We start from the raw sequence: 17245 nt of genomic DNA on the forward strand, positions 1-17245 counted from the left end.
AACCAAAATAGAAGGTTGTAAATAAGAGGTAATGATAAGGTGTTGTAAAGGCTTTCATTCAAGCAGTAAGTCATACATGGAGTTAGAGAGACATCTAGTGGTCAAAGGGTACTAAAACAGGAGAGGGGAAAGCCTGCAGAACATATTAAATATAACATGACCTCAGCTTAATTACCATCAAATTATTCACCTTGGTAATTACATTGTGCTTGAAATGTTGGATAGTAATGGTGATGTATACTTTCAATATGTTTTTGATGGTCAGAGGGAGCAGACAGGATGGGTATTGCAATTAAAAAGAATATAGATTGATTCTTACAACTTGTTTCTACTTGCCAATGATATTCTTAGATGTTTTTATGGAGGGGTCTAAGCCAATCCTCTGTCAGTAAAAGAATGTGATTTGGAGTTCAGACTTCTTTATTATTATTATTATTATTATTATTATTATTATTATTATTATTATTATTATTATTATATTTTTAATTTATTTTATTATTTTATTTTTATTCTGTGTTGTTTCTATGGTTATAATATTCCCCATATGGCATGAAACATATCTATCTCCATGAAGACAACTTTCTCTTTCCATGAAATCATTACATCACCAGAAAGTTACATACTGTACCTTTAAATCATGTTCTAAAATGATCATAAACAGGTTAAGGACCATAGCATGCCATGTTGCCTTAATTATATGTAAATAGCCCGCTTGCTGTTACTTAAAGTAAACCATTTCCATTAAATAATTTCAAGCAGACTATAGTCTATTAATGAATGGATTCTTCTAGTCTACTACAATTCATTGTTCAGCAGCTTTTCCTTGGCTCTGGAAGAAAGCGCCGAGTCCCACCCACCAGCTCTCCCCTGCACATATTGCTTCTAACTACGGCATTATGACTAAATTGCGACCATGTGAAAATAATCACGTTTTTATTGTAGAAGTCACGCCAGCCGCACTACTCCTGACCCTCCAGTCATGAATGGCATTGGTCCCAACCACACAGACTGCCTTTACGCGCGGAGTAACCAATCAGCGCGCAGCATCAGTGAAACCCGGTTTGACTGACAGAACCTATGTCCAATCACATCTCGACACAAGTCTCTAAACCCCGCCTTTCCCCAACGCTCGACCAATCACATCCCCGCATCAATTACTAATTCATTACATTACAAAGGGGAGTGACGCAGTTATTGTAGATGTATAGATACTCCATGCTTTTTTTCCGTATGACCTAAAATAACTATTTGTAGTAGTCGTGGGAGTGTTTACATCGCGACTAGCTTAGGTTTAGGCGATTCCTGGTGTTATTTTTGAGGCTTTATGTCGATTTTGTAAACGCTGCGAATTCGGATGCTACTCCGCTTGGAGGTTGCGGTACACCCCGAGGACTAGATGCGATAACCCGAGCGAGAAATGCCGCAGCCCAAATCACGAAAAATCGCCATCCTCGGGTACAGATCCGTAGGTGAGTCCAGGTGAAAGAAATACAGGATGAAACTAGCGAACACAGCAAGCTATAGCGTTTCCTAGCGGCCTTTTGGGCACGTCCAAGTCCGTTAGAAGAAAGCGGTTGATGGCTAATAGTCTTAAAGCAATAGCATCCTCCTGACCCTAACCCTAGCGGTGTTTTAACGGCACACCGCGCTGCCATGTCGGATTAGACCCACCCAAAAGCAAGACCAACCGCTGCTTTTTGACGCATTACCGTGCCACAAGTGCTACGCTATCTTCACATAAAAGCACTTTCGACACGCGGTTGGACTGAGGGATGGAGAGAGAGGACAAGATGGAGAGGCAGAGGAAGGACACAGCAGGCCCAGTTAGCATGCCAGCACTCAGCAGGATCAAACCAGCATCCTCACTTTACAAAAGGATTAATGGGCTCATGTGAAAGTCAAAGCGTAAAAACTGTGATTCCCCAAAGATGTTGAAGGTTTTTGTTATGTTATGGGCCAGTTCAAGTTCAGTTTAGCTGTAAATTCATTGATTTCAGCTGTCTATATGTGTTTATATGCAATATTTTGATGACTTTTCCCATTCAAAAGATATTCTGTTTAGTTTTAGATTGTTAATCACTTTGGCAGTGCTAATTTATCACCATTCTGAAACCCCTGGATAGATTTATCAGTGTATACCTTATTAGCTTTTTGGTCCAAATTAACAGTTTCTAAAATACTCTTAGTCAGAAATCAGCTTTATTTTTTAGGATTAAGAAAGAATGTAATGCCAGTATAGTTTACATTTTAGGTCGATCGAAGTAACGTTACTCTTACTTGAGTACAATGTTTGGCTACTCCTTCCACGTGATTCTTTACGAGTCATGGTTGCTTTTAGATCAAGCTGGTTTTAAAAAAATAGGATTTACATACACATTGGCCTAATTTTAAGCAATGTCCACCAGTTAACCTCATCTGAACATTAGACCACTTTCAGTCACCTCAAATAAGCCCTATGGCAACTGAAATAAAAACCTTACCATAGTTATAATAGATCTATCTGTTTTTGAATGCAGTCATAAGATCATTTGCAATACAAACAAATATATATGCATCTGCTTACATCAAGAAGTAGTCATCCCTTTTTTCTTATTTCATTTTGTTGAAATCTACAATAAAACAACTCATATAGATGTGTATTCCCCAGTATGCAGTAACATTGGTATACTATTTGTAAATGCAAATATATAAACCAATCATTTATTCTGTTTTGCTTGTTTCCAGGAAAGTCCTCCTTGACAATTCAGTTTGTTGAAGGCCAGTTCGTGGACTCCTATGACCCTACAATAGAAAACAGTGAGTATGGATTTGGAGTCTTGTTACAACTATCTCAAAATACATTATATTCCTTTATATTTCTATCAGGATTGTGAAAAGTATCAAAAATCAGATACTAATCAATACTAAAACTAGTGTCGAAACTAGATTTTCATTTGAATTGGTATCGATACTAAAAAAAAGTCACGTTAACAGGACAGAAATTAATCTGAATTTCCTGAATAGCTTTAGAATGATCTTGAGCTGTATCAGAACAAGACCACATAGACTAGTATATGACTGAGGGATTACACAGATATAACGCCACATGGTAATGTAAAAGAAGGTACTGTGGTTTAATGATCCTCTGGTTTGAAATTGCAGTCCAAATAAAGAGTATTTTTTATTATCCTCGTGGTATCGAGTCTGTTCCTTAGTACTGAAATTGAGTTTTAGATTTTAGTATCGTGACAGCACTAATTCCTATTTATGTCTACATTTAAATCTTGTATAAGTTTTGTGAATCAAGTATATTTTAGCTGCTGTACAGTTTTATAAAATTATATACAATTATATATAATTGTTACATGATTAACGATTAACTTTCTCAACAACACACACACTCGAGGAATATTGTCAAAATGTCAATATACTGTAAAGTGGAAGTTGGCTGGATTAATTATTCATTTTTTTAATTGTATCTGATTCAAGGCATAATGTTATCTTATCAACATCAATTGTCTCAAATAGTGTCGAGACAATCATAAAATTTCAATATAAATTCACAATACTAAAAAACTCTTATTTTCAAAATAAGGAATAGACTCAATACTCAATACTGACTCTTATACCACAATGATAATGAATAAACACTCTTTATTTAGACAGTAGAATGTGATTTTTAACATTATTTCTCTTATCAATACAATGTTGTTGCACTATAATTCTTTTGTCGGGGACTCAAAATACCAGCTCCTGCCAGTAGGGGTCAGTAAAGTGTGGAAAGGTTCATAACATTTGATTAAACTTAGAATTTTCTGCTTATTTTAGCCTTGCGTTCTATTCTAGCTTATAACAGGAACAGGTGTAAAATACTGCATTATTATATTATTATAATTATTGACTTTTCTGAAGCCTAAAGCCATATCATGCCTTTTTTATAGGCTCTCAGTTTCCATAGTGATGCCACGGTCATTTTATATATTGTATAAACAGATAGTGAACAATTGCCATAACTTGTCACTATATTGTGTTAATCTATATTGTGTGACCTATATATTCAATTTCTGTGTTGCAGAAACAGGTAATCAAAAAAAAAAATGTGAAAAAATATTGATTTTAACTGTTATGGTTGACAGTAAATAACTTGAATAATGCATAGATTTTTGTGTTTTCTTAAAAATATACGCTATACAACAATATACTGAACAAACATGTAACAACAAAAATGTACCTGATATTATATGAAATTATTTGTTATTCAATTAAAACATCTATATTTTTTATAATTTAAAACTACTTAATACAGTCTCCCAGTTTAATTGAGTATTTTACTGAATGAATGATCTTTTAAATATAACTATGAAATGTGTTTATATTGAAAAAGTACATTTTCCATCACTTGCTTGTCTCCATGAAAATGTTATTGCTTTGCTGAAAATGTTCCACCGTATGACATTAAAGGTGTCTTACTATTATTCAATTCAGTGTCATCATGATACTAAAATTTCAAACTCGATACTGAAATTTCAAACTGCAGAATCGATGCAGATTGCAATACCATGGTGATGATAAAAAGACACCTTTTATTTAGACTGTACAATGTGGTTTTCAGTATTGTAGTATCATACTTTCTTGTAGTATCGTACTTTCTTTTATATTACTATGTGGTGTTATATCTGTGTAATGCCTCAGTTGTCCAGATAAATTTCATACTGGTCCACGGACGTATACTAGTCTAGTCTTACACTTGTTCTGAGTCAGTTCAAGATCATTTTAAAGCTATTCAGGAAAGGTCCATTTTTGTCCTATGAATGTGACTTTCTTAGTATCAATATTTGCTGAAATGAGTATCGAATAGTATCTGATTTTCGATACTTTTGACAAAAGCTATCTTATAGGCACCTAGTCTGTCAGAATTAAGCGCTGCAGGCCTCTTCCCATATATCTTACCTTAAACACACATTTGCAGTCAGACACTCTAGAGATTTGAGTTTAAACTTTAGCTGTGGGCGATCCTCCGCTTTCCTCAGACATGTTCTTTCACATACCTCCTCCCCGCACCCGCATATGTCTCACTCTATAAATAATGCCCTCTGTGCGGTTAACATAAAGTGAAGTGTCATTCTCAGCCAATGCTTTAGGCTGCGTAAGCTCCCAGTAGTACAGTATATAACACCAGAGCTCAGCAGGCCTCTCCGGGAACTAGATATCGACAGCACTGAACCCAAGGAACCCGGGATACACAACGAGAAATAGATGCTGTTTTACTGCCTATGTGTTTGGGTTTGTCTCCAGGCTGGGAAATTCAGACATTTTATTGGATTTTATGGATTGAGGGAAAAGTGGAACACAGATTTTAAATATAGACTATTTATTAATAAATTGGAATGATCAGCAAAGTTTATTTTTATGATTGACAATGCCTTGCTTAAAGTGGGATAATGAGAGAAGTCACTCGCTCGTAGCAGACTATATAGATGCTTTTGCTGAAAATGTGCACTTTCATTCAGAATTATCTAAAAAAAAAGTTTGGTTTTTTTTTTGGGCGACTATTTTTATGTATTCTTTGTATAAAATTAAATGTCTCTTTTTATTATTAACAATTATTTACCCTTTTCTAAGAATGAGAAGTGGTTTGTAGGCTATAGACATTTAGAATTATCAGAATTATTTAGAATCATTCAGAATCATCTAAAAAAAATGTTTTTGTTTTTTTTTGGGCGACTATTTTTATGTATTCTTTGTATAAAATTAAATGTCTCTTTTTATTATTAACAATTATTTACCCTTTTCTAAGAATGAGAAGTGGTTTGTAGGCTATAGACATTTAACATAACATTTGATCGGCCATTATTTCTTATGTTATTCTTTGCCTAGAATGTTCCACGGTATGGCTTTAAACTTATCTATCTCCGTGAGCCAAGCAGGTGTCACCACTTGCCACTAGTTACAGATCAGATCTGTGGGAGGTGAATCTGCTCACAGTAAGAGTGCAAGTTTTTGAAGGCATTTTTGAGCGATAAAATCACGTGTAATAGAATAAATGTAAGATACAGGTTTAAAGTCATATTGCGGAACATTTCAGGAAAGCAGTAACATCTCAAGTTACAATAGTACATCATCAAACAGTAATACGATGATAAGATTTGCAAACAGCCTTTAGTTTTAATTTTTTTAGTGTGTCAATCTTAAATTTGATCTGGTTCCAACACTGCGATTGCACTGTACACGTGTGTTATATTCTGATGCATTCTGGTGTTTTTTTTCCTTTGCAGCGTTTACTAAAATGATAACAATAAACGGACAGGAGTACCATCTGCAGCTGGTGGACACGGCAGGCCAGGTATGACTCATGCTCGCTTATATTTAATGCAAATCCAGCATGGCCAACCGTAATAATGTTGATAAGAATAATAATTTGACCTGTCACGAGCTGCACCGTAATGCACAATATACAAAGCGTCCAGACAGAAATAGTACAATAACAAGCAGTCACCGATGGAGGGGGAAAAAAGTTGATTGCGCATGACATTTTTTTTACAGTAATTGGGTTCTAATCTAAACCAGTGGAAAGGCAATATATAAAATAGAGGAGAATGAGAATGAGGAAAGTTTGAATAGCTAATTGAGCAATCAATGTAGCAGACTATTCTTAGTTGTAGATATAGTTATAAAATTGCTGAAAATGTGCGCTTGTATTGTATATTACACAAACTTGACTCTTAAGCCATGTTATAATGTTGTTACCTCATCAAAAACATACTCAGAGTTTTGTTTCATTCACACATTTGAGGACACCTGCGTTATTGGGCTGTCTTCATCTCCAAAGCTCCAAACACTCCTTGTTCCACCTTGTGATGTCAGGAAGCGGTAGTTTTCAAGTTAACAGCTGCCTTTTACCATTTGTTTATCGGAAATTATGCAGCTAAAATCATCCAAATGATTCTAGTGAAGGTGGAGACGTTTAAAAACACAGTGGAGCACTTTCTGTAGTACCATATGACATTACAAAGTGGAACAGAGTGTTTTCTGTTTGAGAGAAAAACTTAGATATATAAGGTTTGTGTGTTAAACAAGTGTGAATGAAACAAAAGCACAATGCTAGGTATGTTTTTGATGAGGAAACATTATAACATAGATCAGACAGTAATGTAAAATAGGCAATTTAAGTTAGCCAAGTGTATCTGCCCCCTCCCCCATTTCACGCTGCAATTTTTGTTCTGACCAAAAATGAAGAAAAGAAAGATCTTTTAACATATATAAAGCTGGTCATTGTAATGAGATATTTGCATTTTAATGAGAGATGTAATGAAAGTAAATTAGGCATTTCACTGTTGTCTGGTCATGGCAGTAGTGGAGTATGAAATAAATGTATAAAAAGTTGTATTTTGCTAGTCCTAAATGTTAACTGCTATACAGAATCAATTTGTTGCATAACATTAAAATCTGATATTCTGAAATCTCGATTTGGAAGATGATCAGGAAATACTCTTCAGACATGTTGTACTATGCCATCTTATTTGAATCCTTGTTTTAATAATTATAACGCTATTTCTTTTCTTTTTTTCAGGACGAGTACTCCATCTTCCCACAGACCTATTCCATAGACATCAACGGTTACATCCTGGTCTATTCAGTCACATCTAATAAAAGGTACGATGCTAGCCTATTAGCCATTAGCCTATTGTAGTGGTGATATGTCCAGAGAAATTAACTTAAAGGGCCCATATCATGCTATTTTCTGATCTATGTTACAATGTTGCTTCCTTATAACAAACATACCCAGAGTTTTGTTTTGTATCATACACACATGTCAAACACACAAATCCTGCATATTTAGGCTGAATTCTTTGCTCAAACAGAAAACACTGTTCCTCCGTGTGATGTCATGGGGTAATACAGGCAGTGCCTTCGCTAGGATCATTGGCTAATTTCAGCCTCTGAATTTCCAACCTCTACTGAGCTAAAAGTAAAAGGTAACTGTTAAATTGAAAACTACTGCTTCATGACAGCACGAGGTGTTACTGAGCATTCTGATCTTTGGAGATGTAGACAGACACAATGCAGGGTTACTCAAACATGTATGAATCAAAACACAACTCCAGGTATTTTTTTTATGAGGTAACATGGCTTAAAGCTCACGAGAGTCAGTTTTGCATAATAGAGGACCTTTAAAGCACTGGAAACCCATGTTCAGTTGTGATTATAGTCCCTGTTTTTAAAACTGTAAGAGTGGAGGCTACATACAGTTCTTTTAACCAAGACAAATGGCTTCAACACCTACATCGCATCCTCTAGTTGTCTATAATATGTCGAACATCACTTTACACAAGCCTTATCTTTGTAGCTTTGAAGTCGTTCAAGTCATCCATGAAAAGCTGTTGGATATGGTGGGCAAGGTTCAGTAAGTCCCCCGTCCTTTTCTGTTCTCATTTGTTGTTTTGGCTGTTGCCTGGTTCTGTACCTTTCTCACAGTGAATGATGTGCCTTACTTTCCCTCAATACAGAGTACCAATTATGCTGGTCGGAAACAAGAACGACCTACATATGGAGCGGTATGTACAAAACTGACTCGAACAATTTAATAAGCCAAGAGGGCACAGAGTTGATATCTCACCACAAGGTTGCAGCATCACTGTGCACATCTTAGCCTGTGAGTCATAAAGGGGTTTAGAATGATTGTGAGCTGTATCAGAACAAGTATAAGCCCATGGACCACTATGGAACATACCTGGACTACCTGAGGGATTACAGAGATATAAGGCTGCAGGGTAATGTAAAAGAAAGTGCTAAGATTTAAGGTTGAAAATTACATTATGCTGTCTAAAGAAAGAGTTGTTTTTTTTTTTTTTAAACTAATATTATCACTGTGGTATCTGAATTGGTATTGAGTCTATTCCTTAGTTTTTTAGGTTCGTTACACTAGTATCAACTGAAATGAGCTAAATAAGTGGACATTTAGGACAAGGCTGGGACTTAGCTAGAATTAAGACCATATTAAGACAAGGACTAAGCAAGGACTAAAGCAGGTCTCAACCAGGTCTCAACCAGGTTTAAACCAGGTGTAAACCAGATCAAACCAGTATGAAACTATGAAACTCTGGCCAGGACTCACCTAAGCTAAAATATGATGAACCAATGTTAAACGTAACCTTAACTCTAAACCAGGGCTAGACCAGGGCTAGACCAGGGCTAGACCAGGGCTAGACCAGGACTAGACCAGGACTAGACCAGGACTAGACCAGGACTAGACCAGGACTAGACCAGGACTAGACCAGGACTAGACCAGGACTAAACTAGGACTAAAACGGGACCAAAACAATCTAAAACAGGACTCAAACAGGGCCCAAACCAGGACAAGGGTGAACACACCTCAAGTGACCATAGCAGGACTAGAATATACTTTTTTTTTTAAATAGATGTCACTAAATCAGAATTTGAAGTCTCAAGCATAGTATCTGCACTATAGCTTGGCAACCACTGAGTTAGGCTGTTATTGTAGTATTTTCCTGAGTGGTCATTTGGCATACACAGGAGTGTCCTTTTCATGATCTATAAAAAAAATTAAAAACCACAACCTCTCATTGAACTGTTTATTTTATTTCTTTATTTATTTTTATTTATTTTATCAGGAAGTCCCATTGAGATTGCATCTTGTTTTCAAGGGAGGCCCATTTACAATTAATGAAATGCATAGTAAAATGTACATTTAAATATTTACTGAACAGATGACAGATATAGTGTGTTTAAATTCACTTGAGGGAATTACACATTAGCTTTAGATGGTTCATGAGAGTGTTCCATAAATGGCATAAAATCTAAAATGGCATAAAATCTAAAAACACTTTTCTCTTGTTCTATGTAGATTTGTGGTACTACATCTTCACAAACTGTTCCTGTGTGTCTGTTTTCAGAGTAATCAGTTGTGAAGAGGGAAAAGCATTAGCTGATTCCTGGAACGCTGCTTTCATGGAATCCTCAGCTAAAGAAAACCAGGTAAGCACTGAGTACTGCAATGATGCCTGTGCCTGTGAAATATGAAACTTCATCAGATTGGCTCATGTTAATCTGTGTTAGTTGTATCTATCCCTATCAAATAAACAACAACTAAAATATGTAAATAAATAAAAAAGTTGAGTCATACCTCGAGTGAGGGATTTGAGCAAGTATAAATACTGCAAAAAATCACATTAACTGGACACATTTGAGCTTCCCTGAACAGTTTTAGTGTAATATTGAGCTTTATCAGAATTAGTATAAGATCTGATTGATAATATAAAGAAAGTACTGTTTTGTGTATGAAAATTACATTCTTTCAAAAGGAGCTTGTTTTATCTTCCCTGTGTTTTCGTATCAAGCATCAAGTCAGATCTGATTTTCTTATTTTAACTGCTTTACACTAGGGTTATCCTAACCCCTTTTTAGGCCATATGTTTTTATATTATCATATTATCTGTATATTTGTTTTGTGTTGACTTTTCATGTGATGCACTTTGGGCAGCTGTAGTTGTATTTAAATGCGCTATATAAATAAATTAAAATGGAATTGAATAAAACATCTTAAAAAGGCCTCCAATTTCACTAATTGCCTCATCTCCTCCTGGTTGCTCCTGGAGCATCCATGGTTACACCTATTTAGAGTGTCAAGTGTATTCAGTTAGTTTAGTCACTGTTATAAAGCTCACAAGGACATGTACATGCTGTCCAAGGCACTTCTATTTCCTTTTTCTTTATAGTTTGCCCTTTAAATTTGTCTCAAACAACTTCAACATATTAATGTAGCTCTACACCACACTAGTGTTTTCACGATACTAAAATTTCAAACTCGATTTTCAATACTAAGGAATTGAATCGATAATCAATACTGATTCTGACACCACAATGATATAATTAAAAACACTTTCTTTTGACAATTGAATGTAATTTTCATTAAATCATATCAGCTTTCTTTTATATTACCATGTGGCCTTTTATCTGTGTAATCCTTGAGTCCAGGTATGTTCCATAGTGGCCCATGTGCGTATACTAGTCCATGTGGTCTTATAGTTGTTCTGATGCAGTTCAAGATCATTCTAAAGCTTTTAAGGAAAGGTTTATTTGTCCTGTGAATGTGACTATTTTACTATGATAGTAGTAGTAATGCTGTTTTTATAAGCACATATACATTTTTTTTCTTCCTCACTTGTAGACTGCTGTAGAGGTTTTCCGGAGGATGATTTTGGAGGCGGAGAAAATGGACGGAGGCGTGCAACCCGGAAAGACCTCCTGCTCCGTGATGTAGAGCCCACCCAACCCACAGATCCAACAGGACACTGCACTGGGATATCCCGATACTTGAAGGCTCGCTGCCAGTCCTCCACCTCAGCTGACTCCACCCTCAAATCCCTAAATGTCAGAAATAGCCCTAAAGCTCAGTACGTTTACATGCAGGAGAAATACATGCCTTATCATCAATATAGGGTTATTAGTAAAAGAAAAATTCTATGCTTTCAACTGAACAAAAAGTTGACAGAACTGGATTTTTCTTTTACTATAGATCAAATATGGACGACTGAGGGATTACACAGACAATATGGGGTTGTATATAAAGATCTTACTCCAGTTGGTAAGGCACTATGTTCTCACTGTTTAATTAGTTAACTTGGAATAAAGCACTTTTTGGTGCTACTTTGTAATAACTACACCTTAATTAGGCTTAGTAAAGCATAAACAAAGAATTAATTCAAAATGAACAAATACTTTATTAAGAATGAACCAGGCTTAGTAACCACTTAATTAAAGTGGACCTATTATGCAAAAATCAACTTTGACCCTATCAAAGTTGTATTTAGAGTGATTCATGCATGTTTGAGTAATCTTTATACTCCTGTCATTGCTCTAACCTTCATTTTCACTGCCACCAGTACATGTCCACTGCTCTGTACTTGATGTGTGTATAATTTGGCAGCGTCACATAGTTATTTTGGTACAAATCTCTGCTGCTTGCAGGCATGATCTGCAGCCATCCATAGGAGGGGCAGACGACTGTGCAGCTCTTTGTTGCAATGACATTTACGATATCTGTTTCCATTGGGTACTACAGTTTTCTACTACAGAACTCAGTGGACTTGTTTCTTTTATTAAGTCATTTTGGATCAGTATTGCAATTTAAAATGTCCAAATTATAACATAACAATCCACAGGTTTCATTGTTTATAACTATATAGCAGACACAAGCACAATATGTCTTCTTTAAGGGTTTAGGAATTAGAGTTAATTAAGTAGTTACTTAGGCCGAATCTTTCTTAATAAACTGTTCATTATGGAATAACACTTGTTCATGTTTGATTAAGGCTGAAGTGTAGTTATTAGAAAGTGTTTCAGTTTTTTTTCACATGTTGGATTAAGTAAAGCAGGTCTTTAAGGATTTTCAATATAGATAGAATAGCACTATAGCTACCATCTATGGCAAACAAGATGGTTGGATGGAACTGATAACCAACTGACTAAAAACAGCCTATATCAATGTCACTTTAATTGAATTTGAAATTGTTCTTATTTTATTGATCAAATACCACTATACGCTAAAGGATAAGTCCTTTGATTCCCTTGTTAAGTTTTTCATATCAAATGCATAATATAACATGAATTTGTAAAATATATATACTATTTGACAGTTTTAAAAAGTAAGAAAGAGAGATGACAAAATATGGTAAAAAGAATTAGAAAATGCAAACACTTTTTAAATGGTAAATTATTTACGTAATTTGTGGAAGGATGTTTTGTATTTCTATTTACTATTCTATTAGAAGTAGAACAATAGAAGATTGCTAAAGTCGGACAACCCACTCTTAGCATGAACGCTGTACCACATAAAAGCAAGGCATTAACTCATATGAATTTAATTATCTGTGGTTCCATCGATAAGAGACTGTTACACTGTCATTAAAGGCCCAATGCTACACAAAATGGATTCTTGTGAGCTTTAAGCCATGTTTATAATGTTACCTCATAAGATACCGGTAATTATACCTGGAGTTGTGTTTTGTTTCATTCACACATCTTTGAGTACTCCTTGTTTATTAATCTGTCTACATTTCGAAAGCTGAAAATGCACTGTTCCACCTTGTGATGCCATTTAGTGGTAGTTTTCAAGTAAACAGCTACCGTTTACCTTTATTTCAGTAGAGATCGACTATTACAGGGCTGAAATCATCCAAATGATTCCAGTGAAGGTGTATGGAGTTTAAAAACACAGAGGAGCATTTCCTGCATTACCACATGACATCACAAGGTGGAAAGGAGTGTTTTCTGTGTGCGAGAAGAACTTAATGTGCCTAAATATGCAGGGTTTGAGTATTAAACATGTGTGAGTGAAATTGGTGATGATGAGGAAACAACATTATAACATAGATTAAAAAAAAAATTGTCTTGCCTGCCCGTTAAGGTTTGAAAAATGTCTTTTTACTTATAAGAAATGGAAACAAAAAAATCCACCTGAAGGCACCCTTAGTCTACTTTGTTTTGCCTAGTTGTCTATAAGTCTAGTTTTGAATTTACTAACCTGTGCATGTAACGTACTGACTGTATATTTAGGGCTCTGGCTCCACTCTACCAGTATCCCCCCTCCCTCTGTCATCCTCATTTTTTCTTAGCGTGTTTGAGAAACTGTGATTAGCGTGGATGCTAATTGATGCTAAACACAAGTGACTATAATCTGGGTGTATCCGAACAAATGTTTTTTATTTTAAATATTCTTTTCTATGAATTTATTTCTTGCTGTGCTTGGTACAGAAAGTCCTTACTAAGTCCAGAGGTAGAAAACAGCAGCAGTGGCTTGATGCATCCCCGCTTCTCGTTTTCATATAATCGGCTACAAGCGCCTCTGTTTAAAGGTGCATTGTTTAACTTTTTCTTGCTTGTCTCCAAGGAGAAGTTAGTGTTTTACCTGGAATGTTCCACAGTATGGCATTGATTCTGTCTATCTAGTAGGGTTGTCAAAAGTATCAAATCAGATACTAATCGATATTAAAACTAGTATCGAAACCAGATAATCATTTGAACAGGTATGGATACTAAAAAAGTCACATTCATAAGATAGAACGGAACCTTTCCTGAATAGCTTTAGAATGATCTTGAGCTGTATAATAAGTATAAGACCACATGGAATAGTATATGCCCATGGACCACTATGGAACCTACTTGGACTGAGACATTACACAAACATAACATTGTTAATATAAAAGTACAATGATTTTATGTTGAAAATCCCCATTCTCTTGTCTAAATAAAGAGTGATTTTAAGTAGCTTTTTTTTCATTTTTCATTTCATTTATCTTTATTTATACTGGGAGAGCCCAATGGGAGTACCAGACTTTTTCATGAGCACACTGTTAAAGTATAGAACAGTACAAACTAAACAAATAACTACATGGTTCCATTAAAAATGTTAAAAACAGGTGCTTGTGTGATTGTAAATGTTTAGCATCAGATTTATTAAAGTGCATTAGTGGCACCAATGTATCAAATTTTGCATTTCCTTGAAATGTATTCCATTTTTGGGGAAGCAAAAGCTTTTTTTCCATTTCAGTTCTAGTGCAGCCAGTTTTTAGATTTAGGCAATCATGAGATCTTGTATCAAAAGTTCCTCTATCAAAATTCAAGAAGCAAGTGAGTTATTCAGACAGTCTGTCAAATAGTCCCTTATAAATTTTATACAGTGTTGTTCTCTTCTGTCAGATAGCGATGGCCAACCTACTTTTAAGTGATGGGTTTTAAATTCATCATCTGTTATGAAATGAAGGGTGTGTCTAAAGGTTTCAAAGTATAAGCTGAAGTCTCCATATATATATCTCCATAATCTAGTACAGAAAGAAACATTGCTTGAATAACTTCTTTTCTGTAATTCATTGGGATACAAGATTTGTTAATAATAAATAAAATTATAATTTAGATGTTTAATTGTTACATAAGGCCGAGATATGTATTTTAAAGGATATGTTTATGTCAAGCCAAAACTCAAGATATTCTATAGGTGGTGACTCTTTCAATTAATGTGTCGTTTAGTTTATCAAGATTTTTAGTTTGCACATCACTTACTTGTTTCTGAAGAAAAAAAATAATCTTATATTTATTTGCATTCAATGATAATTTAAGATTTTTGAGAGAGGCAACTGATCAGCAGAGGGAGCACTTGCATACAAAACAGCATGATCTTCATATAAATATTTGTGGCGTTCTCTTAAATTCCCACCAATAAAATTAATAAATATAGTAAGAAGTAGCGGGCCCAAAATTGAGCCTTGAGGCACTCCTTTGCTTAAAGTTAAAAAATGCATTTAAACTATTTGGGTTTTGTTTAATTGTATTTAAACAAACCCCAGGCACTATTGCCAGAGGTTAGTTTGAAAGATAATTTTGGAACAAATTACATGTAGCATTGTCAAATCCAATATGCTTCAGGCGCTTCTAGAGGATTTTATGATCCACTGAATAAAAAGTTTTAGTTAAATCAATAACCAGTGCTGCACAATGTCGTCAAGGGCTGTGAAAATGTCAGTTCAAACTTTTGTGGTTGCAATGACAGTATATGCCCATTTCTGAACTTCAAAATGGAGCATTTATTTAAATAAATTGGAACTTGCAACTAACTTTTCTAAATCTTTTGCAAGACAAGGTACTTAAGATATTGGCCTGAAATGATTTTCATTTTTAGTTGTCCCACCTTTATGTAAAGACGAAACATGTGCTATTTTCCATATGGTATAACTGCCATTTGAATGAATAAATGATTTGTAACTTTATAAAAGAGGTTGAATTAAATATGGGGAAGCTAGTAATACAAATTTTGGATCAAGGTCATCAGCTCCTGTGGACTTCTTTGGGTCTAAGGAGCAGAGAACATTTAAGACCTCCATATAAGTGAAAGGTCTTATTTGGTATTGGAATCGGCATTCAGTATCGAGTCTATTCCATAGTATCAAAATCAAGTATGAAATTTGAGTATCATGCCAACACTGCTATCTAGAATGCATTCAATTACAGATGATTTAATTTCCTTGAAAAATAGGAATTTTTACTGCTAGGGGCTCCCCTGTCCTCAAATCTGACCAGTAACTGGGCATATGACATCACCCACTAATACCTATGTCTATGGGACATTCCAGGCAAACCCATAACATCTCCATGGAGACCCTCTACTAGAAAGATTACACAGTGCATCTTTAAATTATTGGAGATAAGAGAAAATGTTGCGTCCGCCATATACTGTACTTACCCTGAAGACAACATTCACTGCAAAAAAAAAACAAAAAAAAAAAATGCCACTTACCAATGGGCTAAGACAATTGTACTCACTCACATCTTGTTTAGTTCAAGTTATATTATCTTGAAATAAGTCCAAAATGACAAAAAAACAAATGAAATAATCTAGAACACATACGCAATTAAATCCATGTCAAAACAACCCAAATCCAGATTACAATTCTAAATTGAGTTATTCTGACCAATTCTAGATATGAAATGTTGCAGTGTTGTTGTTTTCTTCTTTTCCATCTGCAGCTGGTTGGGCTCACGAGGGAAGAGTAGAATTTTGTAAAACGTAGTCTTAAGATGCTCAGGTAGTTTAGGTAGATAATGGTGCTGGCTCATTTTGAAGAAGCAGACAGGTGCAATAGGACAGCCTTTATGTACTATGTCTGTGCTGCCTTCAATGGCCTCTGTAATTTCAAGTAGTTGGTGACATCACAAAAGACTGTAATCAGAACTACCTAGCTGTAATCAGGATGAACACCTGGTTGCAGGGGGCGGAGTTTGCAGTGTGGTTATCTGTTAAACCAATCACACTGTTTCTTATACGCTCTAGACCCCACCCACTTCCTCCTCTCTCACTCTTTTCTTTAGTCCACATGCAATGCCCTGTTCAGCAGCTCTATTTGAAATGCGATTGTGGGCGGAGTTTAGTTGTTTCGTCCCACTTTAAGTAAATTGTTAAAACACAGAAATCCATCTTGTATTTATTCAATTCCAGGTGCTAACATGTATTTTTTTTCGGTGAATATGCTCGCCTCTCCACACATCTGACTTGTAACTCGGTCTGGTGGCGTCACCTGCTCGTTGCTTGTCTCCGTAGAGATAAGTTTAATTCTATACTGTGAAGCATTGTAGGCTAAGCAACAACATCTCAGAGGAGTCAAGCAGGTGACAGTCCATCAAAAATGTTACATATTACATCTTTAATTATTGAGTTAGTTACTAAATATTGTACAGTTATTACACCCTCTTCCCC

At 35.4% G+C, this 17245-nt stretch overlaps 1 protein-coding gene across 1 annotated transcript; it reads left to right on the top strand.

Annotated features, from left to right (window-relative positions):
• Nucleotides 1–1156: 1156 nt before the first annotated feature.
• On the top strand, nucleotides 1157–16456 carry rheb (Ras homolog, mTORC1 binding). The gene is made up of 8 exons (XM_033982486.2): nucleotides 1157–1469; nucleotides 2725–2796; nucleotides 6255–6322; nucleotides 7550–7632; nucleotides 8327–8383; nucleotides 8487–8534; nucleotides 9894–9975; nucleotides 11168–16456. Exons 1-8 carry the CDS (start codon nucleotides 1418–1420, stop codon nucleotides 11258–11260), a joined length of 555 nt encoding a protein of 184 aa, XP_033838377.1. The 5' UTR covers nucleotides 1157–1417; the 3' UTR covers nucleotides 11261–16456.
• The last annotated feature ends 789 nt before the right edge of the window (nucleotides 16457–17245 follow it).

This window comes from Periophthalmus magnuspinnatus, chromosome 17 (genome assembly GCF_009829125.3).
Source record: "Periophthalmus magnuspinnatus isolate fPerMag1 chromosome 17, fPerMag1.2.pri, whole genome shotgun sequence".
NCBI lineage: Eukaryota > Metazoa > Chordata > Actinopteri > Gobiiformes > Gobiidae > Periophthalmus > Periophthalmus magnuspinnatus.